This window comes from Quercus robur, chromosome 12, assembly GCF_932294415.1.
Source record: "Quercus robur chromosome 12, dhQueRobu3.1, whole genome shotgun sequence".
Classification (NCBI taxonomy): domain Eukaryota; kingdom Viridiplantae; phylum Streptophyta; class Magnoliopsida; order Fagales; family Fagaceae; genus Quercus; species Quercus robur.
In genome coordinates, this window is record NC_065545.1 from 20,222,797 (window position 1) to 20,247,346 (window position 24,550).

The 24,550-nt window shown below is 33.5% G+C and overlaps 1 protein-coding gene across 2 annotated transcripts; it reads left to right on the forward strand.

Annotated features, from left to right (window-relative positions):
* The first annotated feature begins 7,425 nt into the window (after positions 1 to 7,425).
* On the forward strand, positions 7,426 to 14,746 carry LOC126710608 (protein trichome birefringence-like 10). Of its 2 annotated transcripts, XR_007649697.1 has the most exons (5): positions 7,427 to 8,205; positions 9,494 to 9,883; positions 12,854 to 13,012; positions 13,750 to 14,253; positions 14,369 to 14,746. XR_007649697.1 is itself a non-coding variant. In XM_050411159.1 (4 exons), exons 1-4 carry the CDS (start codon positions 7,751 to 7,753, stop codon positions 14,123 to 14,125), a joined length of 1,380 nt encoding a protein of 459 aa, XP_050267116.1. In that variant the 5' UTR covers positions 7,426 to 7,750; the 3' UTR covers positions 14,126 to 14,746. The 2 variants fall into 2 exon arrangements, 1 of the variants encoding a protein (XP_050267116.1); XM_050411159.1 differs by having other exon boundaries at positions 7,426 to 8,205; positions 13,750 to 14,746.
* The last annotated feature ends 9,804 nt before the right edge of the window (positions 14,747 to 24,550 follow it).

Genomic DNA, 24,550 nt, shown 5'->3' on the forward strand with positions numbered 1-24,550 from the left:
CCCAAAACGATCTTTCAAGAATTTTTGCTATCATTTAGGATCGGTAGGATCGTTCTAACGGTCCCAAATGATCCTGGTTTCTTGTAATCTTCTTCAATTTGATAGAAGACTCAGTTGGACCCAAATAAAAAATAACATCCCAATAGACCAATTTTTTTTTTTATTCTAATGTAAATAAATAGAGTGTCAATTAGACCCCAAATGAAAAAAAAAAAAAAACATTCCAATAGAGTGTCACGTTTTGAGGTTTTTTACCTCTTTAAATGATACTTATAAATGGATGTAGTGATATATGGTGATTATATCAAATGGATGCAAATTTATGAATGAATGTATAATTTATGTGATTATTTAATATACCAATATTTTTTTTTCTCAAATAGTATAGGATCTTACAATCTTATGATCCACGATCCCATCTACCTTTCATGATCCTACATAGGATCCCGATTTTGACAATCTTGAATTCTTTTATATCAAGAGTCTTACTCATGGCGAGCTTGACATTATTGTTTTTTATAATAAGAGAATTATTTTCTTTTATCAAGTCAATTAAACTATCTCTCTCTCCTCTTCTTCTTTTTATTTTTTATTTTTTAGGATGACATTTGAAGTTACAAACTCTTAAAAGTTAAAAGTTGGTTTGGTATAGTTTATTTTGTTTTAAAAATAAGCCGGACAAAAGTATCGTGAGGGGCATCTTAAGGTAACTTGCATATAACTTAATTTTATTTTATAATAAAGTTGGACAGCTTCAAGATCCAAGGGGGTGTTTGTATTAAGTCTTTTTTTTTAAACATAATCTTACTTAAATAAATATTCAAATATCGACATCAATCACTTGTTCATCCCATATCAAAATGAGAATTTAATTCATTTACACAACTTAAAAGATGGTCCAAAATACGTGGTAAGAAAAAGACAGAAGTTTTGTATCAAAAATTTAAAAAAGAAAAAATAATAAAGTAAATGTTTGACTCCTAAAATTTTGGGTTATTTTCATTCTATCCCTTTATGTTCTAAAATTTTATTTTGGCCCTATATATTTGATTTCATTTTTATATTTGTTTCACCATTCATTTTTGCTAGTAATCTAATGGTACCTAACATTATATGGGTGACATACTTTAACGGACAACACTTATCTGGCACTTATATTGCATCTTGATTGACTATTTTTGTAAAGGTTTTGGTATAACTAAATTATTAACGGAAATGGTGACATGGTTAATGTGAGAAGGAAATCAAACGTAAAAGACCAAAAATGAAAAGTTAAAACATAAAGTACCAAAATGAAAACAACAAAAAATTAACGTAAGTCTAAGAAGAATGAAGTACATGACACGTCGGTAATTTTCAAATCAGTGTTTTGAAAACAGAAATAAAATACAATAATGCAAAAAATGCTCCACATTCTTCTCCCCTATCCTTTTCTTTTGATTGGGTTGGCAGGCACTATAGAAACATTGACAAGACAAGCACGATTCATTGTAAATACAATGTGATATCACTAACGACCATTTCTTTGGATTCGTTATTATTAGAAAATGAGAGCAAGGCACATTGAGGTGTTAATGACAATGTGGTATCACCTAATATATAACTCATTGTCTTTGTCATAAAATTTTTTGGATGATTTCTTTAATTGCCAAATCTCTGTGTAAGCTGAAACTGAAAGCTCTCCATCTAGCTTTGACTCTATAAATTCTATATATATATATATATATAATCACAATATTCAAATTACATTTTGCCTTTAAAACTATATTTTTTATTCGTTAAAAATATATTAGATATATTAACTTAACGTAATTGGTACAAACCAATCTTACTTTGTGTGTAAGATAAATTTCCTACTTGTATTAGAAGTCTAGAGTTTAGTCTACTATATGTAACACATGTTATGGTTTATTATAACACGAGTTTTGTACTACACTTTTACAAGATAAAAATATAGCTTTTAAGGATTTCATCTGTAAACATAGGCTTACTCTTTCGCATCTACTATAACATATACAATATAGTAGACACATCAAATGCTAATATTCAACTCTCAACATTATTTATATTGGGATCATATTATCTTATTTTGTTTACCAAAGCTTTGGTTGTTAGGTAACGTGACTAATGTCCCAATGAGGCACGTTATGTATGTAATGAATAGTCACAGTGTTCTCCATTTTGCTTTGAAAAAACATTTGTTTAATTTATTGGTGATAAGGATAAAATTGTAAATATGAACACTTATTGCTGGAAAGGCGTAGAGTGACGCTCTAGATAAACCCGTCAATCCTGTATCCATTGACACATGACAACAGTAGGGAGTTTACAGCTTCAAGCTAATGGGGTCAACTTGGGGTGAAGATGAAAAGCTGACGCCACTAAGCTAAAGGGGACGCACAAGACTAACGGTTCTAGCTTGACCTTAACTTGGTCTCTACGCATGCGTGTATAAGGAAATATCTTGTATCCCACACTTAGTGTTAATAAAAAAAGAATCCTACAAGGAAAGAATTCCGCAAAATACGCTCATGAGGGCTCTTATAAGGAAAAAACTTCTAAACTAAGGAAGGGATGTCAACTCTCTATTACTATAAAAACTCCAAAACCCTCACTAACCAAGGTACACATATTTCACCTCAACTCTGGCATTCTAGAGTTGTAAGAAGTTATAACTTGACATTCGAAGAGTATTTGGCCAGCACCACACCAGTACTCTCTGTTTGGTCTTTTCTTTTTGTTGTGTAGGTTTTTTTTCGAACACGTGAGGACCGTGTGACTTATTGTTGATTTTTCGGCATCTTCAATTGGAATCTTATTATTTTTTCTTTAGTTTATTGGAGTTTTAAGGTGTTAGGCAATGTTGCAATGAGGGCATGAGGCATGTTTGGGATTTGATTAAGTGATTGATCTTTTATTATCAATTTTTGTATTTATTTATTAGTACATTACTGACCTTTTATTTATTATTTTGACCTTTCAAGATTGCACTCGGATATCAGAATTTCTATGAAGTAGAAGCAGAATCACGATCTTGGCCACCACTTAAAATATAAAACCTCAACAGTTTCGGCCGACTCATTTTGAGTGCACCACAAATTAATTTTTAGTTATTACATATATACATTTTTTTAATTCTTTTTTAGTCTCTTGCTTTTAATTAAGCTAGTTTTTAATTCTCTCCATACACACAGACGTGTTTACAAATAAACTTACTTAGATACATATTAAAGGATTCTAAAAAAAAAAGATACATATCAGAGGTTAGTTCAATTTTTATTTTTTCATTTTAGCCTTTTGCTTACTTAAAATTTTTTTTTTGGTAGTGTGTATATATATATATATATATATATATTATTCTTTAACATAAATTGTATAATTACAATGTAGTATATTTATCTGATGTTTATATTTTTCAAACAAGTTATTAAAATGATTTATTATATAAATACATTTAAAAGGAAAGTCTAATTTTTTAAAACGTGGTAACAATTTTCATTGAAATTTATATTTGAGTTAAAAATAAGTTTTAATAGGCACATTTGGATTAGTTTCAACTAGGTTGAAAATACAGTATTGCACACAATCGTTTCTTGCTAGTCAAGCCTTGTATACTTGTATCTAAATAGTACAGGCTTAAAGTAAAATGGGTTAGATTCTTCACAGAATCGTTTCTTGCAAGCTTTGATGTTGTATCTAATATTACAGTTTAAAGGAAAACGGGTTAGAAGTAATTTTAATATTTTATGGCCTTGAAGTTGTTTTAATTGGTGTAGCTAAAGTTTTCAAAATTAGGATCATATGTAGGATCGTGAGAGGTAGATGAAATCATAGATCTTGGATCGTAGGATTCTACATTATTTGAGAAAAAAAAATACACATTAGTATGTTAAATAATCACATAAATTTTACATTCATTCATAAAAATAAAAAAATAAAAAAAAAAACCAAAAATTTGCATCAATGTGATATAATTACCATACATCACTATATCCATTTGTAAACATCATTTGAAAAAGCCAAAAATCTCAAAACATGACACTTTATTAGGATATTATTTTTTATTTGGGTCCAACACACACTCTATCTCTCTACATTAGAATAGCAAAACTTGGTCTATTAAGATGTTATTTTTCATTTGGGTCCAACTGAGCCTTCTGTCAAGTTAAAGAAAATTACAAAAAATCAGGATTGTTTAGGATCATCATAATCATACGATCCTACTGATCTTGAACATCTGGATCATTTTGGACAAATGGAATCGTAAAATCATAAGATAGTAGGATCTAGATCGTGATTTTGACAACCCTTGTAACAAAACAAGGAAAAAAAAAATTGTTTTAATGGTTAGGTTTCTATTTATTTATTTTTTGAGTGGTAGATAGTGGGCTGTCTAATTAAAATAACTCTAGTGAACAAGGTAGCATATAACTATTTTCTCAAAAAAAAAAAAAAAAAAAAGTAGCATATAACTAAATTCTAATTGGGTTTTTTTAAAGATATATTTGGATTCTAATTAAACTTATATATATTTTTTAAATTATTATGCTGCTCACATATGAATTATTGGATTATTATGTACATTTGTAATTCCTTTTAGTCCCCCACTTTCAATTTAAATTTAAAATAACCGTGCCACCCAAAATATCATTATATTTTTTTTCGTCTTTTTCATGTCACATGTGGACATACTTAATGCGTTTAGATGCCACTTATTTTACTGAAAATTAAAAATATTGTATCCAAATAATTTTTAAATATGTAAAAAGTATCGTAAAATCTATTTTTTTTAAAAATTTTGTTGAAAAAGAGGTTGTGAGTCTCATAAATAGTACGTGGAACCCACTGCCAAACTTGAAATGCGCTTCTCCACCAAAAAAAGAAAAAAGAAAAGTCAAACGCAGACGCGCATTGCCAAAATGCAATCAAAACGTGCCTTAAATGTTGTCCATCAGAACCAGGTCAAATAAATCCTACTCTTTTTATCTTATTTTCCATAATATAATGTAAACAAAGAATTTGATTTCTTTGTCCTACTCTCATGTTTGTGCACAGTGCACTTACATTTTAAATAATTCTTTCCCCCTTACATAAAAGTACAAGAACTATCTACATCCTTAATTTTCTTCTCATAAAGAAAAAAATCTACATCCTTAATTTGCATTCTATATAATTTAAAGATTGACATGGAATATTTCCTTATTTTGATCACTTCAGATTTGGCTGCTGATGTAACTAATCATGAAAGAAAATTTCTAACTTGTTCTCAAAATAAATAAATAAATTGGAAAAATCAAATCCTAATTTGAAGTTTTTGTTGTTTTAGAAATGCATTTATTGCATATAAATATCTAGGCAACTACCACCTAAATATAGGAAATTCTTGGATGGCCAAGATTCAATAATAATAATAATAAGAATGAATAAAATATGCAAATAAAGAGCACTGAAAAAAGAAAATGTAATAGTACATATGGCCAAATGGGAAGAGTTAGGTGCTCAGACTACGGTATTTAATATGAGAGGGGCAAATATAGAGTTGAAGATTTGAAAAAAAAAAATTAAGGAAAGACACGGCTGTTAGAGAGACAGTTTAGAGATTTGTTTCTATTTTTATTTTATTTGAGTTTTGTTTCTATTTAAGGTGTATAAATATCCATATAACTAATCATAATTATGTGGATTTAAGACTTATAATTACTTCAAAATTAATCTGAATGTTAACAATGGTGTTATTGCAAACCTAATCCTCATTTGGATATTGAACTAACCAGTGGAAGTGATAAGAAAAAGAGAAAAACTATGTCCACAATATTTTTATTACAAATCCTAAGTGGCATGTTGTTATTAGTTGCTATGGATGGTTAAAAAAGTAATTTAAGTTTTGAGTTCAAATTAGAACCAATAATAACTTTCCACCTATGATTTGTTATGAAAATATTGTGGACATAACACTTAAAAAAAAATTGTCTAAAAGAAAAAAGAAAAAAGAAAAACACTCAAACATGCTAACAGTATTAAAATTATTAACTACAACTAATCTATTTCACATCCTTTCATATAAAAGTGACTCTTACTAGTGGTTCTCATGAGACGTACTTTTATATGAAATAGAAGTTTAGTACATCAAATATATGGAATAATTTTTTCATCATTAAAAATGCAATGTCAATTAAACTAAATTTCATTAAAATATATACATATTTTAAAAAAAATATAGGCTCATTTAAATTTTAAACTCAATACTTTTTTTAAGGAACTCAATAAAATTTTAAAAATGTAAGGTTGTATTTATTTCCATAAAATGTTAGAGATAGCATTATTATTTGCAACACACATCTATTGTCATGGTTGATAAGGTGGTAATAAGTATATCATAATCCTCAATTAGGTCATCACAATACAAATAAATGACTTTTTTATATATAAAAATAATAATTCAATAATTACAACTGACAACAATAGAGAGATGATTAATTTTGAATATTGATTCTTCTCATAAAGGAAAAGAGACAATATTATAAAATTACAAGACTTTTTTTATCGAAATAAATGACTTGGATGTAAGTACAATAACATCACTATACAAATTAGTACACAATTATCAAAACCCTCAAACTATCTACCAATCATTAAAGCCTTAAAATTTCAAAAACTCTAAATTGGAAGAACTGATTGGGTAAATATCTTACTTTTCTCTCCCCCATATATATATATATATATATATATTTTTTTTTTTTTAATTTGATAGTAGAAGAAAGTGGGGATTTGAACATTAATATCTCATTTAAAAAACAACAGAGGTGACAACTAACTTAATTACAAGGTTTTTTACTTCTCTTGCCTAAATAAAAAAGAGTTACCGTTTTTTCAAAAATATGGATTTCATATACAAATGGCACAAGTAGGGTCCATTTTTATGTTAAAAAAAAAAAAAAAAAAAAAGATGTGCACGAAAAAATACTCTAAATAATTTAATTTTCACAAAAAATCTGGGGCCGTAAATAAATATGTGAACTCCAAAAGGGTATTGGTGGCACAACATAATTATGTTCTTTTCTCACAATATCGTTGTCACCGTAGCGTGTTCGTCGTGGGCTCATATTTTAGTCCACTTTCTTAACTCCACTTCCACACCCAAACCCCTTAACTAAACTAACCTCAAACTCTCTCTCTCTCTCTCTCACTCCCCTTCACAAACTGGTAGTAACTGGCTCTGTCTGTGTCCATCACTTATTATAAAGTTCTCGTTTTGTTTTAAAAATTGTGATTTTATATGGTTGAAGAATCTAAAAATCATTTTTTTAATAATTTGAATTTTTTTAGATAATAATATATAATTGCTTTCTTTTACATTTGAAGATTTCTGAAGTCTGGGATTTTTTTTTTGTATTTTGTTTTTTTTTTTTTTTCTTGGTAAAGATTATGACTTTGTCTTCCTTTTCTGAAAATTATTTTTTTAATAGTTGAGTTACAAGACTATATAATAAAGAAGAAAACAGCAACGTTTTGAATGTTTATAAAAGCATTTTCATTTTCTTGTATTTGACAATAGCTGAAGCTGTTCATAAAAAAAAAAAAAGACAATAGCTGAAGCTGAACCAAAGAAAAAGAAAAGAATCCCTATAGTGCAAAGCAGTTTTAGACATTAATGCTCTCTCTCTCTCTCTCTCTAAAACCGACATTTTAGAACACCCTTTAGACCATTCTATAACATACGCATCTTTCTTTTAATCATCTATCCAAAGAGATGACAAAGAGCACAACTTCTAAAGACCAAGAAGGCACGATGACTCACTTGGATATCTTCAAGAAATTTAAGCGCTTGAACCCTCTTGAGCCTTCACTAGCCATTCTTGGCTTCTTTCTGGTCACCCTTCTCTTCATTAGTTGCTTCTATTACTTGGATTACCACACTGTTGCTAGAGGAATCCCCTGGCTTAATTTGTATGGTCCATTATCTTCTTCTACATCAGCAGCAGCAGCAGCAGCAGCCAATTTGAGTGTAAGTCTGGATTTTCTTGATGAAGCTGGTGATGTCTGTGATATCTTTGATGGGAATTGGGTTTGGGATGAGAGCTATCCACTCTATCAGTCCCAGGATTGTCCTTTCTTGGATGGAGGTTTTAGGTGCACTGAGAATGGTAGGCCTGATAGTTTCTACACAATGTGGCGTTGGCAGCCCAAAGATTGCAACTTGCCCAGGTTTTGTACTTGTTCATCTCTTTGTTTTTTCTTGTTTAGCTTCAGTTTGGTTGCTGAGAAAATTTAGAAGAAATAGTATCATTATTAAGCAAATTTTGAATGTCATGTTGTTTATTGGTTTTTCCAAAGAAAGGAGATTTTGCATCAGGTAAAGTAATAGGTGTATTAGACCATTGTGAAGAGGAGGCCTCTAAACTCCCTTTGGAGCCAAATAGGGAATTCAATATTTTTTTTGTTTGTTTGTTTTTGGTCTTTTTCCCCTTGTTTTAAACTTTAATCTGTCAAAACTACTTGTGTAGAATCGGGAATGATATGGTTATTTTGATATATGCATGTGGATTAGTTTATGATCAATTAGTTGTGTTGTAAATTCTTTTTTCTAAGCTGCAACAAAGAAGAGGTTTTTTTTTTTGGTACTGCTATCTAAGCCTTAATACAGGATTATGGCTTTGTCTATTGTTTCCTCTCTATAAGTTATGTTTTATTGATTGATTGTGTCCTTGCAATTTTCTGTTGGAGTGATTTTGATTTCTGTACAGCTTGTTGGTTTTTTCTCTTCTGTTGCTTATCTGAATCCGTGAACTTTCAGCTTTGGTTTCAAGTGGTGAGGTTTTTTGTTTCATTTTATTTTTATAAGTACCTTTGTGTAAGTTAGCTACAATTCAGGCCTTTTTTTTTTTCTTTTCTTTTCTTTTTTTTCCTTTTTTGGTACCATTCAGTTTAGCAGTAGAAGAAGGTAGAGGAACACTAAAAATTACATTAGTAGAAGTAATAAAAAAAGACATTCCAATTAAGGGTGTAATAGAGAGTATGACTTTAGAAAGAGTAGAATGAAGGAAAATAATACATATGGCCGCCCCTAACTAATCTGTTGAGGACCCATAGCTGACCCCAAAATTTTGAGACTAAGGCTTTGTTTGTTGTTGTTATTTAGTTTAGCAGTCTCCTATATCAAACTCATGTGCCCAAAACAATCTTAGTGATACTGTTCTTTGTCTTCATTTTGTTTGTCTTCAAGTGTGAGTAGAAGTATGTTCCAATTTTACATGCAATTAATAGTTAATACTAACCTTTTCATATCTCATAGCGTTGCAATTCAGTCCTTGTGATTTCTCTTATATGTGTTGGGATTGTCAACCTTGTGGCTTAAATGAAGCTTTTCCCATGTTCAACTGTTTCTGTACAAAGAATTTTTTTCTTGACATAATTAGTTTGTTGGAAGATGAAAATCTTATATGTGGTTCTCTAAAAATCTTATTTGTGGTTCTCTCCTTTGTCTTGAGAATAGATTTGTTGCGGGGAAGATGTTGGAAAAGCTGCGAAATAGGCGGGTTGTATTTGTTGGTGACTCAATTGGAAGGAACCAATGGGAGTCCCTCCTCTGCATGCTCTCCTCTGCTGTTCCTAACAAGACTTCTATCTATGAGGTGAATGGGAACCCAATTACAAAGCACTCGGGCTTCTTGGTGTTCAAATTTGTTGACTTCAACTGCACTGTTGAATACTACAGATCTCCATTTCTAGTAGTTCAGGGTCGGGCTCCTGCTGGTTCTCCAAAAAAGGTGAAGGTAACTCTGAAAGTGGATAAAATTGACTGGATTTCTAACAAGTGGAGAGATGCAGATGTGCTGATTTTGAATGCTGGGCATTGGTGGAATTATGGGAAGACTATAAGAGAGTAAATATATTCTATCCGATAAATTTTTCCTAATTTCTGGTTTAATTGCATCCATTTCATATCTGTTTTCATTTCCCATCAACAACATAGGGATATGGATATCAGGAAGAAATTTAATGAATCTACAAAATTAAATAGAAGGCTGAAAACCCACAAGCTAAATGACAGGTTTCTTAAAATTTAGCAATTTGATTGATAATCAAGGTCTTAGCTTGTGACTTTAGTAAGAGAAAAGCATATGACTATCTTTTTTTAATTTTCCATAGAGGTTGGAATTTAGGATGAGAAAAAGTCTAGTGCAAGTAAATTTGCACCATTGAGATGTGTTTGAAGAAGCTCTACTCTATCCTTGGTAAGGACGATTGGTGCCAAGATACATATGATTCAGTTACCATAACTTCACTTGGGGAGTCAACTCCGACACACACGTTATTTTGTGTTAGTTATAGATGAAACAATTAATTGGAAAGAAGGTTCTTTGGTGCTGTTCATTAGCATACAATATAATTTTTCAGTAAAGGTGTAAATTTGAAATTATAAATTAAAGGTATAAGTTGGAATCAATTAAAAGATAGTTCATAAATCTAACATCATTAGACCTCGTATAAACTTTTAATATGGGAAAGGTTAGGATTGATACCGTGGCACACCCTCAAAATCTAGTTCAATTATTGAGTCCAATGAGCAAATAATGAGGAGGATATCATGAACAGATATTGCCTGTATGGTTTTTGAAGGCTGACTTAGATGGAGATGTGCTTCTAGTTTCATATTTGATTTTCATATTCCAAACTAGCTAAGGCTAGATATGATTTCCAAAGAAAAAAGGGGATAAGAAAAGAAGATTCTAATGATGCTTTTAAAGATCATATTGATGCCTCTAGAAGTTTGTTTACTAGTTCAAGTAAGATTTCTAGTTCTACTAGGAAAATTTAAGAATTTGATAAGAGTTGATTAAAAATTAAGTGTTTAATCATGAGAGACACGTTGGCCTTAGTTTTTTTCCCCTCCCTTTCTCTTCTCCATTGCTTATCTTCTCAGCATTTTGTCATTGTTCATGTTACTGTTCATGTTTAGTGTTCATGGTGCTGTTTTCAGCTTGAGGACAGATTCGATGTTAGTTTCTTCCCACCTCTTAGCAACGATAAATCAAATATGTTTGCTGCCTACCAAAACCCTAGTCATTCTTGAACAGTTCAATAGTATTGGGTAAAGTTCCTATAAGCTAAGTCAATGAAAGTGGAGGTGTTAAAACTTAAAAAAGAGGTAGAAGTTGATGTCCGCTAAGGTAGGGACTGGAGAAATGCAAACTTGAATTGCTTAATTGAACATTCCTTTCCCTCAAAAGTGTGTCTATTTCTTCTTTTTTGTCTTCCTTTTTTTTTCCCTTCACATTAAGCACATCGGAATTGACTTCCAAATCTCACCAGAAGCTTGTTTATCAAGTTTCCTTTCTAGCATGCCATGAGAGCAACTACTGACTTGTGATCACTCAACTAATCCCAAAGAGACAGAAATTCAGAGTCCATATCTCATGAGCTATTGGATGGTGTAGAATGGAATGGTCCACATCTTCACTCTTAGCTTTGCACATGCAACACTAGTCCATAACTATTATTTCATGTCTCCTTAAGTTGACCATTGTCAAAAATTTCCCTAGGGCAGTGGTCCAACCAAACCATCCAAGTGAAGCAACTTGTGGCGAAGTGGATCTTGGAACCATCTTCCACTTCAAATCTTGCAAATTTAACAAAATTGTCCTAACCAAGTCTAATATGTTTCCATAAGCACACTCCATAAGCCTCCCTTGCTGTAAACAAGCACCAACCACCCTGAGAGGTGCCGTGGAGAATATCTATTAGCTTCCTCTATAGTGCATCCTGCTTCACAACATACCTCCACAGCCATTTGCGTGGGAGAGCTTTGTTAAAAAGTCATAAGCTTTTTAATCTCTAAACCCTCTACTTTGCATAGGAGAGCAAAACATTTACCAGTTCACCAAATGGAACTTGTGATCTTCATCTGTACCACCCCACAGAAAATCCCTGTGAATTTCCCATCCTATTAGCCACACCAGCATGCAAAGGAAATAATGATAGATGAGTGCTATTGGCAAAAAAAAAGATGTGATATCATCAAAGGTTCCCCATTTGTATGAATAAGGGTGAATCTGTTTTACGTATTACCCTTCAATTGCCCTTGAAACCAATTTTATGAAGACTTCCTATAATTGGAACAGAGAGAAGAGGAGAGAGAGGGTCACCCTATAGTAATCCTCTATTACCATCAAAGAATCCACTTGGAACACCATTCACTAATATACTTATCCAAAAAAAAATCCATTCACTAATATAGAAAAATAACGGTGGAAAAACAAAAATTAAATCCAAGTCCAACATTTTCCCCCTAAACCACATCCATGTAAGATATACAAGTTTTACTCCCAATTAACATGGACAGTTTTAGCAGCAGTAATGGTTCATAAACTATAAGCATTAAGCACTGACAGTTAATTCAAGGGACTGTCATCTAAAGTATTGGGATACCTACGGTGGCAAATGTTTGGCAACTGTCCTTTCCCCCCCTCAAGATTATAGGTAATAGTGGACAGAAATTCCTATTACTCTGCTTAACTCTATTCAAGGCCACTTTTGATCTCATCTCTCTATCTCATTGCTTTTGCTTTTCTTCTCATCTCTCTTTTTGTGGTTCTAAAATTTTCTTTGGGAACTGTATATGAAGAATTTCTGGCTACAGGTATCGAGATTTTGAAAACAAAATTGTATAGGCTCTGTGTGCAATAAATATTAGAGTCTACATTTGGTTATGTATTCCTCATGAAACTGAAAAACTCAGGAGTTAAAGCAGAAGGTCATTGTTTGCAGGGATTTATCTACTCTTGATGTATAGGCATCATTGCTTCAAGCTATAATTGTATTATGATGTGTGATATTTGTATTTATTTGTTAGGGGTTGTTACTTCCAAGAAGGTGAGGAGGTGAAGATGAATATGAGTGTTGAAAGTGCATACCGACGATCGCTTGAGACTGTAATGGATTGGATTAGTAGCCAAGTAAACATGAGCAAGACTTATGTCCTCTTCCGAACCTATTCTACTGTGCATTTCAGGTTTTCCTTGTCACCTTTTTCTGGTAGTCTCTTTGATTTTTGTCTCATTATCTACCTCCATATCACCTAATAATTCAATTTGAATTGCCAATGAAATATTTCTCCAATTGCACTTCCTCCTCTCACAAGTGTGGGTGGATGGTGAGGTCAGGTTCAAAACCCATTGGGTGCACGTGTTACTTACGAATAAAAAAGAAGTTTGAATTTTTAGCTTTGGAGGTCTGTTGTGGTTTTAGCATATGCTGGTAACATTTGTATGATTGGTGACACCAAAAGATTCTAATTCCAGATATCTCCATAGGTAGCTAATTCTAAAATATTTCTACTGGAGGACTTTTCCAGATTGATATGTTGTGGCTTTGGACTCTTTAAAAATACATCTCAAATAAAGTAAACGGGATGTTATAATTATCCTCTTACCAATTATTAGGGTGTGGCAACCTGAATCCTTTCGTCCATTATATTTTGTTATATAGCTGACCAAGTATGAACAAGTGTCAGTGAAAACTTCCAAAAAAATCCTTTCGTCCGTTATATTTTGTCACATAGCTGACCAAGTATGAACAAGTGTCAGTGAAAACTTCCAAAAAATATTACCAGTTCTGAGATTCGTTGTTTAGTCCACAAGAGATAAAATGCTTTTATTCCCTTTATGTCTATTGGTAGTTATGACTGTTATTTTTCATCACTTATAACAAAATTTGATTTTGAACTGAAAACTTGGCTGGATGTAACAGAGGCGGTGATTGGAATTCTGGTGGTGGTTGTCACTTAGAAACACTACCTGACTTTGGCTCACTTCCAGTTTCTGATTCAGACAACCATTTCAAAATTCTCTATGATGTGTTAACAGAGCGCTCAAACAAGCCACAAGTAATGAAATTGGATTTATTGAAAGTAACAAACATGACATTATGGAGAAAAGATGGCCATGCTTCTGTTTACTATTTAGGGCCTGAGACTGGGCCAGCCTCCCTCAGCCGTCAAGACTGCAGCCATTGGTGCCTGCCTGGTGTCCCTGATTCATGGAATGAACTTCTTTATGCACTTCTCCTCAAGAGGGAACCCTTTGGGAGACGAAATTCTACAAAACCTTCTCAACCTCCATCATGACAGCTTCCTAATTTACATCAGCACAATTAGAGGAACTCAACTTATAATGATGTTACTGTTTGACAACCGGTGAAATTATTGAATATAAAGCTGAGTTGGGGAAAGCTCCATTCTGGTCAGTTGAACAGGCACGTTTTGACTCAGCATTTGGGAAATGTTGTTGCAAACCAGTAAATACAATATATTCTTATTTTTGATAAGATTTTTCCCTCTTTACTGATGTATTCTGTGACTGGTCAACAGATGATATGCATTAACTGTTGAGGAATCATGTCTGTCATGTTGGGTGCTTTTTGAGGGAATGCTTGGTGGCACATTTTTGGTCTCTAGACACATAGCTTGAACAGGAGGGTGCTAAAATTTAGTGTCAGAATGTGTTTAGGAGGCCTTCTTGAGGCAAACTTGATAGTTGTGAAGAGATATACACACATACAGGTTTTTGGTTTTTGGCATATGATGTAATTCTTCAGAAAGAACAGAAAAGAAAAAAAAAAGGTGTAATGTTGCTGATATTTCTTACTTAAATTTTGTATTTAGAAAAAATATTGTAATTTCATTGCTAATTGCTTCCCTGTTTGTAATATTAACACTAGAAAATTCAGTTCTCATTTCTATCCGTTTTGTTAATGGAAAGTATGAAGCGAAAGAAAATTGAGTGTTTTAGAATATCTTATGCTAACCTAAAGTATCCTGCTTTCCCTTGCTTTCTTAGTGTTTTTGGCAAGAGAAGAATCTTGAGTTCTCTTGCACTCCCCCACCCCCACCCCCCCCCCCCCCCCCTCCCCCCTTCACTTTCCCTTGTTTTGGCATGCTTTTTGGATTGGAGGTCGTATGGCATGGATGTGAGCTTTTCAACTGTGTTTTTATGCTTCTCTATAACTACTGTCTTTGAGGTAAAAGTAGAATATGAGTTTCTAATACTCATGTTGGTGAAGAAGGAAGAATGGGCACCAAATATATTCTTTGTAATGCTAAACACTACTCAATCTGATTGATAGGGCAAGAATGTATTGATTCCTTGTGATGAATTAACCAATTAAGTAGCCAAGTTAATTAATTAATTTAATTGTGGGTTCCAGTTAGCTCAACTGGTAAAGTCTCTGATGGTTGTATAAGAGATCTGGGGTTCAATCCCCGCCTACACCAAAAACTGATTGATGTCTTGGTCTGATGATAAAGAGCAATCATCAGGAGCGGACGCCATAGGTTAAAACTCTCTAATTAATTAATTCAATTAGTATGCAATAAGCGTGGTAGCACAAACAAATCACCAACTAAATTAATATGCAACGGAAAATAAATTGACATGGTGATTTGTTTACGAATGGGAAAAACTTACACGGTAAAAACCCTCACCGAGTGATTTTAAGGTCACCACTCTTGAAAATCCATTATTATTATAACAAGCGGTTACAAGTAAAAGAATCTTAATACCTTATACCAACCTATAGTTAAACCCTTACCCCAATACTCAATTGGATTTGTTCTGTAGTGACAATCTCTCCTTTCAATGCACAACTCTTAGTACCAACTTGAGAAGGATGTTAGCTGCAAAGTTCTTCAGTTCATCCCACGATAAAGATCATAAAACTCCTTAGTTACAAAACCTTACGACGTACAAACACAGCAGCTTTTTTAAGAGAAAGATGAATTAAGGCATATGTCTCTAGTTCGCAATATGCTTGTGAAAAACCTTTGCATTGATGTGCATCAACTGTTACGGCCCTTAAAACAATCCTTATATATGTTTAGGGTTATGAGAAAATAAAGTCCAAACATCTATACACAGATTGGATGAAAATCAGTTTGAAAATCTAATTTTCTTAAATCTCGATAGATACCCTATCTATCGAGCAGCTGTCGAGCATCGGACTTAACATAACCTTTTAAACCTCGATAGATGCTATTTGTCTATAGATACCTGTCGAGTTTTAAAATCTAGCACTTCTTCACTTGATTTTTGAACATACATGCATGACTTTAATACTTGGACTTGAAACTTTGTTCCTTGAAACATTAAACACATCCTAGATCTACCCAATTACAAATAAAGTGCATTTTGTCAAAGGATTAACCAATTCTATATTGACATATGTTTCTAACATGATTCACATATGTCCTAACAATCTTCCCCTTTGGCAATCCGTAACAAAACCACAACAAACAAATGAACATATAAGAGAAGTCATAAATCACTCAACTCATACTCACTTGTTGAATACAATAAAATTTATCCTAATACAAACTCTTGAAAATTTTTGCAAGAAGAAAGTTTATGGTAAGAAGACTTTGACAACCTGTTTTTTGAAATACTTCAAGCAAAACTCATTACAACATCTTAGTGTAAAATAGAAATAAAAGATTGCATACAATATATAAGAAACATGTGCATAAAGAGAGAAAAGAACCAACACATGAAATGATAGGTGAAAGAACTGTAATAACAACCTCATCATAGATATATATATATATATATATATATATAATATCATAAGTATAAGGTTTACTATCACAAAGTAAGAACACTGTATCTATAAAAGAAGAAAAGAAGAAAAAATATGTCCTCGTTACATTCCTCAAAATATAAACACTCCCCCTAACAAAAATCTCTCTTCTCCTATATATACGACTACTCTCATATCCAAAATTACTTCCCCTTTTTGTCACAAATTACAAAGGGTAAGTAAATCAAGCAGTCATCGTGTCGTCACCGAAAGAGCTAGCATCCTCATCCTTATCATTATTATCATCATCGGAGTCACCATCATCGTCCTCGTCCTCATCCTTAGATGCCTCTGGAGAAGGAAATAAAGACTCTACGAAGCCACTAAGGTGAGCCTGCCGTTAAGCAATACGGCTGTCACGAGTGTTCACCTGACACAATTCATCACTGAGTGTGTCAAGGCAAGCATCCATGCATTGTAGCTGCACCATGACCGCCTCAAGGGTCACACCACCCGCCGATGAAGAAGGAGCGGATGTGGAAGGAGCGGAAAAAGCTGAAGGAGTCGTTGTCTCTGTCCATGGCCGCTTCGGTTGAAGCTGGGCCTCGCTTTGTCTGACGGTAGCAGCGTCTATGGCACACATAACCGAAAAATGAGGAGACTCGAGATAGGAGATAGAAAAATGGTGGAGAATCCGCATGATAGTTGAAGGAAAAATGAGCTTATCACGGGTAGCCGTATTTCTATAGACATCTATGAGGGATAGAATAAAGTGAGAGGATAAATCAATAATGAGTCCCTCAAGAAGGGTTAACAAAAATCGAGCATAAGGCTCTATGATAAAATTATACTGAGACAATGGATGGAGAATAAATGTCATCACCATGTTAAGGAATCTCAGACCTTTTGCAAAGCCCGAGCAAGGGGTGATTTAACGGTCACCCCAAGATAAGGGTGTCTCACAAAAGCGAAACGAGAGCTCGTCTTTGAACACAGTCCTCAAACGCTCACAACCAGGATAGTCAGCAAACTCTACCTTTGGTACATGTAGCATCTCGGATATAAGATTCGGAGTGATTACGATGCGCGTATCTTGAATGCGAGTGACAAAATGAGGTACTAAATAATCGAGTCCGTACATATTGGAGTAAAACTCTTGTATGATTGTAGAAGGCAAAATTTTAAGCCAATTATAAAATGCCACATCAAAATTTAATGGCAAATTCTGAATTAATGTCATTAAATTAATTAAATCAAATGATGGCATGTGTTATCCAAATTGGCATCACATTGGCATATCAAAATTTGCCAAGTGTCATTTGGTCCACAAGATAAAGATAAATTTCCTAATCAAAATTTATGGGTAATTATCTTTATTAAAATAAGTAAATAAATAAAATAAAGATAAATTTTCTATTCAAAATTGGTAGATAATTATCTTTATTAAATAAATTAAATAGAGATAATTATTTATCTTTATTGATTATTATCTTTATCAAAAATATGATATTTATCAAAATAGATAAATAGAGATAATTATCTCTAAGAAGAATTTGGACCAATCAAAAGCCTACTACATACTTTCAAGCATATCAATCCATAGTGGAACTTATCCTTTGAAATCACTATAAAGAGAGGACATCCCCTCTCATTTTTGACACGAAGTTTTCAAGGAGTCCAAGCTCTGGAGAAATTCTGTCTCAAGAATCTTTGAAGAACTTGAAGCATCTTTGAAGAACTTGAAGAACATTCAAAGGGCTTGAAGAACTTGAAGAACAACAAATCTCTATCAAGCTCAAGGCTAGAGATTCGTTGAGAAGACCGTTCAATCCATCTTCCAACCAAATTCAAGAAGATCTATTGTTCGAGTTCTTTGAAGTTCTATTGGAATTAAGCTAAAAAGCCTCCATAAACCTTAACAAACCCAAATCTTTGAAACTCAATGGATCAAGCCTCTAAAACCCCAAAGAACTTCAACCCTAAAGCCTTCACATTCGAAGAGTTGAAGAACAATAAATCTCCAATAAGCTCGAAGCTAGAGATTTATTGTGAAGACCGATCAATCCATCTTCCAATTAAAGTTAAGAAGATTCCAATTAAAGTTAAGAAGATTCTTGTTCGAATCAAATTCAATAAAGATAGAATCAGGGGGTATTCTTTTGTAAAAGAATTGAAATAGAGATTGTACTTATTATACATCAATACAAATTATTATTTGCAAACCATATTTCTTTTCAATTGTTTAATTTTCTACAATTGGAAAAAATTTGTGTTTACAATGATCACGAAGGGACAAGTGATCGGAATGCCACACAATGACTCCCAACCCCTATTGTAGATGATAGTAGGAAGGTCAGTATCGAAAAAGTCCAATAGAACGACTTGGCTTTCCGAATGAATGCCTCGTCGTGCAAAGTTCTCCGAAAAGTCCTTACGGGCTTTATCATCACGGAACCGAATGTAAGATGGAGTAGAATCAGAGGGGGAAGAAGAAGAAGATGCCCTGGAATGAAGAGGGTTTCGAGATGGAGTGGATTTTTGTTTAGGTGCCATAGAGCAACTAATGAAAGAAAGAAAGGGAAAAAGAGACAAAAAGAAAAGCACCAAACAGTTCAATATAAGAATATAAAGAAGTGAAAATACATATGCATGAAAAACGCATGAGCATGTGATATACAACAGTAAAGACATCATGGGCTCAGCTTAATCCAAACCTACCAGCACACATCATTTCAACATAATAATCACACATCTAAAATGCACGAATCATAGTTAAAATGCATATGTGATGCAATGCATGATGATTTAAAATCATTTAAACAAAAACCCGTCCCAAAAATTTCACAAAAACCTCATTAAACTTGAAAACCCCCAAAAACTTTTCAAAAACCCAAAACTTAGGTCAATAAATATGAAATGCATGATAGAATAGAGAAAAAGGATCATACCAGATGAAGAAAACTTGATTTAGGCCAAAGATCAAGTGGGGTAAGTGAAGAGGTTTAGTTTGAGGTGTTTAGGAGAGAGAGAAGAGAGTTTCTATCAAGAGAAATCAGAGAAAATGAGAAAAGAATTGCGCTAACCCTTTTTATAGAAATCTCAATTTCTCGATATATCGAGAGGTATCGATAGCTATCGAGAATTAAAAAAGAGAGATAGAGTTATCAAGAAGCTATCGAGGAGCTATCGAGAAGCTATCGAGGAGCTATCGAGAGGTGTCCACAGCAATGTGACCTTGATGGATCGAGAAGATATCGAGCATACAGAAACTTCCTTGATGGATCAAGTAGCTATTGAAAAACTATTGAGATTAAGTCTCAAGAATCTCGATGGATCGAGATTGTGATAACAGCTATCGAGAAAGGAAGTTAAAGAGCTCAATAGATAGTCTAGCTGTCAAGAGATGTCCAACAGTTGTCGAGATTGCTTAAAAATAGTTTTTCAAAGAAGAGAAAAACACATGAATGCAATCAAACATGCTACTCAACCAAAGATCCAAACAACATTTTAAGCTCTCAAAACATCTTTCATCAAGAAAAATGCCAAGCATTTGAATCCAAAACACATACACACACTAAACAAGTTTAACTAATTTTTATTTCAAAAACAAGTCTAGACTGTTTAGTGAACATATATTAACACATGTATTCCTTGTGATGGCTAAATCACATTATACCTACACATGTATCAAGAATAGCAAAGAATGTTGCATGTTGTGTATGAAAAATATCGCAAGATTGCACAAGTGTCTACATGTTATGACAATTTGAGATATGAGAAAATCACTTTAACTCACACATAATCATAACTGCTTGATGGAGACTATCATCTTTGGGGTACATCCTATAACTCTACATCTCCTATAAGACACGCTTGCAATCATATATAAAGCATTTTGATTTTTTTTTTCTTTTAATTTTCTTTGCATATTTTTCTTTTGTTAAGCATATCATACATGGGTATATAAGAGAAAGAAAAAAAAAATACCCAATGATGTTAAGCTTTTGAAATTGCACTTATGCTATGTCGAAGTATATAGATGTCATTTCATGATTGGCGAGCAACAGTGGTGAGATTGTTATTTATGCATTTCTCTTAGGATTTTCCAGTCCTTTCCATCAAAAAGAGTGATATGAGTATTAGGTACAAGAGATTACTTAATCTTACTTATCACAAATACGAGCCATAAAGCTCACTTACTTAGTTGTGCATAGGGATGCTCATCTAAGCTACAAAAGATACAAAAAAATATTTGTTTCAATGGCCAACCAAGGTACACAAGTACCAATGTACACAAACACAAACTGTTTTTGTATTTTTATGATTTTTCAATATATATATATATATATATATATTATAAAAAGCAAAATAAAACAAAATTGAAAATAAACAAACAAAAACATTTTAAACAAATTTAAGCATAAACTAAATTGACTCAAAACAAGAAAGCAAAACACACAAGTAATACATACTCAAAAACAAGAAAGGGAGAGAGAGAAAAAGTGACTAAATCACTTGGAGCCTTTTTCCTTCTACACTTTGGAAGAACCTTTCCTTTTTGCAAACCCTTGATCCGATGGTGAGGGGGAAGAATTGAAACCGTTCAAGTTTGAAAGGAATATGAGGGCTTTGAGTAAATCTCCAAGAGAAGCAAAGGAGGATGGAAACTGATTTTGGTTTCCCGACGAGATTATACTATTACTCTATTGAGTGGCTAATCACTTATAGCAATTAGGTCGAGTATGTCCAATTGCTCCACAGTGATGATAGAGATGTTGCTTTTTCTATTTAGGCTTTTGAGTGTTTCCCTTCTTAGGCCTAAGGTTTTTAATCTCTTTCTTATCAAACTTAGGGGTGCTCCTACCATTGTCTATATTCTCACTAGCTCAAATAGTTTTGACATCATTGTTTTCAAAATCAACATTATTAGCAGGTGAAACAAAAACAGTAGTACTAGTAGAAGCAATATTAGAAGAAGAGAAATCATACACTAAACCGGTTTAATAGGAAGCAAATTTCTAAAGACTAAGCATCTTGTCAAGCTTTGCACTTGAAGTCCTTTCCAGCTGAGCTCTGACTTGAAACAATTCCGCCTCAAACTTCTTCATCTTCTCAGCCAAGAAATTATTCTCAAATCTCAGTGCTCCAATGGTTTAATTGGCTTCATCAAATTTCGTGAAGATTTCTTCTCGTTCAAGCTCCACTTCATTGATCTTTTTGGTGGCCAACCTATACAACTTCTCATGTTTTTCCGAGACCTTGTATAATTTTGCATAGGCTATGTGGATGTCATCCTATTCATCCATCTTCTCAAATTTTGACTTCACCAAGTCATCTTCTTCATCCACATCTTCAACAATCCTCTCAGTAGGATTTACAGTGGCAGTGAAGGCATTTAGGATTCCATCATCCTTATTATTAGAATCATCTTCAAGCTCGGTGTCACTCAAAGTAGTAGCAAATGCCTTACTCTTCCCAATGGTCTTGAGATACGTAGGGCACTCTTGTTTCATGTGACTGAAGCCTTGACACTCAAAGCACTTTGGTCTTGAGGGAATAGTGTATTGACCGCCATCCCTAGCTTCCTTCTTTCCTTTGTCTTGGTTCTTGAACTAAGACAAACTGGACTGCTTGCGGTCTTTGTCAAATCCTTTACCATTGGCATTCTTCATAAACTTTTTGAATTGCTTGATGATATAGGATTTCATCTTAGAATCTTTATCGTTTGAAGACTCATCAGTGTCACTACTCTTGGCCTTCAATGCCATGCTTTTTCCCTTACTAGATTCCCCTATCCTTGTCAAACTCAACTCATAGGTCTGCAAATGCCAACCAGCTCTATCAAAGGAATTTTATCAATATCCTTTGATTTCTCAATCGCGGTGATCTTGGCATGAAATCTCTCGAGTAGAGATATGAGAACCTTTCTAATAATCTTGGGTTCGAGAATGGTTTCCCTAAGATTAAAGGCTAAGTTCACTATGTCCTTGAACTTGACATAGAACTCATCGAATGACTCATCCTCCTCCATCTTAATCCCTTTGAAGCTTATAGTAAGCCTCTAAAACTTCGAATCCTTGACAGCCTTAGTTCCTTCATAGGCTGTCTGAAGGATGGTTCATGCTTCCTTAGCAGTTTCAGTAGAGGATATCTTCTTGAATACCTCATTCGTGACCACACTGAATAAAGAATTCAATGCCCTGCTATTGAAATTTGCCGTCTTGATCTTAGTATCATCCCAATCGGCTGGCGCTTCCTTTGGCTTGGTCCAGCCTATCTCCATCGCTTGCCACACATTTTCATCTAATGACTACAAGAAAGCTCTCATGCGTACTTTCTAGTATGCATAGTTAGTGCCATCAAATAAAGGAGGCATAATAAGAGACTGTTCTCTATCCATGACAAGCAGGGGTCAATGGATCACACAGCAAAGATTAAAAACTAATCAGAGTGTGTCTGCTCTGATACCACTTGATAGGCCAAGAATGTATTGATCCCTTGTGATGAATTAACCAATTAATTAGCTAAGTTAATTAATTAATTCAATTAGCATGCAATAAACATGGTAAAACAAAAAAAATCACCAACTAAGTTAATATGCAGAATAAAATAAATTGACACGGTGATTTGTTTACGAATGGGGAAAACCTACACGGCAAAAACCCTATCAGGTGATTTTAAAGTCATCATTCCCGAGAATTCACTATTATCATAACAAGCAGTTACAAGTAAAGGAATTCCAATACCTTATACCAACCTACAGTTAAACCCTTACCCCAATACCCAATTATACTTGTTCTGTAGTGACAATCTCTCCTTTTAATACACGGCTTCTAGTACGTGACTAACCAATTCGATGTGCGAATCTCAGTAAGCGGCTTACACATCAACTTGAGAAGGATGTTGGCTGCAAAGTTCATCAGTGCATCACACGATGAAGATCACGAAGCTCCTTGGTTACAAAACCCTATCGCGTACAAATGCAGCAGCTTCTTCAAGAAAAAGATGAACTAGAGCATATGTCTCCAGATCACAATATGCTTGTGAAAAACTTTGCATTGATGTGCATCAGCGGTGACGGCCCTTAAAACAATCTTTATATATGTTTAGGATTATGAGAAAAGAAAGCCCAAATATCTATACATTGATTGGATGAAAATCAAAACTGAAAATATGATTTTCTTAAATCTCGATAAATACCTTATCTATCGAGCAGCTATCGAGCATCAGGCTTAAACGACCTTTTAAACCTCAATAGATGTTATCTATCGAGATAGCTGTCGAGTTTTAAAATCCAGCACTTCTTCACTTGATTCTTAGACAGATTTGCATGGCTTTAACACTTGGACTTGAAACCTTGTTTCTTAAAGCATTAAACACATCCTAGATCTACCCAATTATAAGTAAAGTGCATTTTGTCAAATGATTAGTCAATTCTATATTGACATATGTTCCTAACATGATTCACATATGTCCTAACACTGATAAAGGAAGAAGACCTTTAATGACATTAATCATTTTGCTTTCTTTCTAGTTACTGTAACACCTAGCATGAGACGCGAGAAATGCATCAGAGGATTCTGTTTCAGTAAGCTATAGATATCATCTTATTACATTTAGCTTTATCATGAAACAACTGCATAGGTATGGTATCCATTGATTCTTTGTTTTTCAGTGTGAGTCCTTATAATCTTCTTTACAAAATACCAGACTTTCTTATTGCTTGAATGGGGTTTTACCTAAATGGTACTTTGGCTAATGAACCAGTAAATTTCCAGGAGTATTTATAGCAGTTAGTTAGCTTTAAAAAGTTTGGTTTGTGCAAGGTGCAAAAGTACACATACTGCAGTATATAGGTGGCCTGATCAAATTGAAACCCATGAAAATGCTGCTTAATTGATTTGCTTTGTTGGAATTATGGAGGTGTCTTTAGCTTCCACATATCTAAAATTCTATTTGGGAGGTAAATTGAAATGCATTG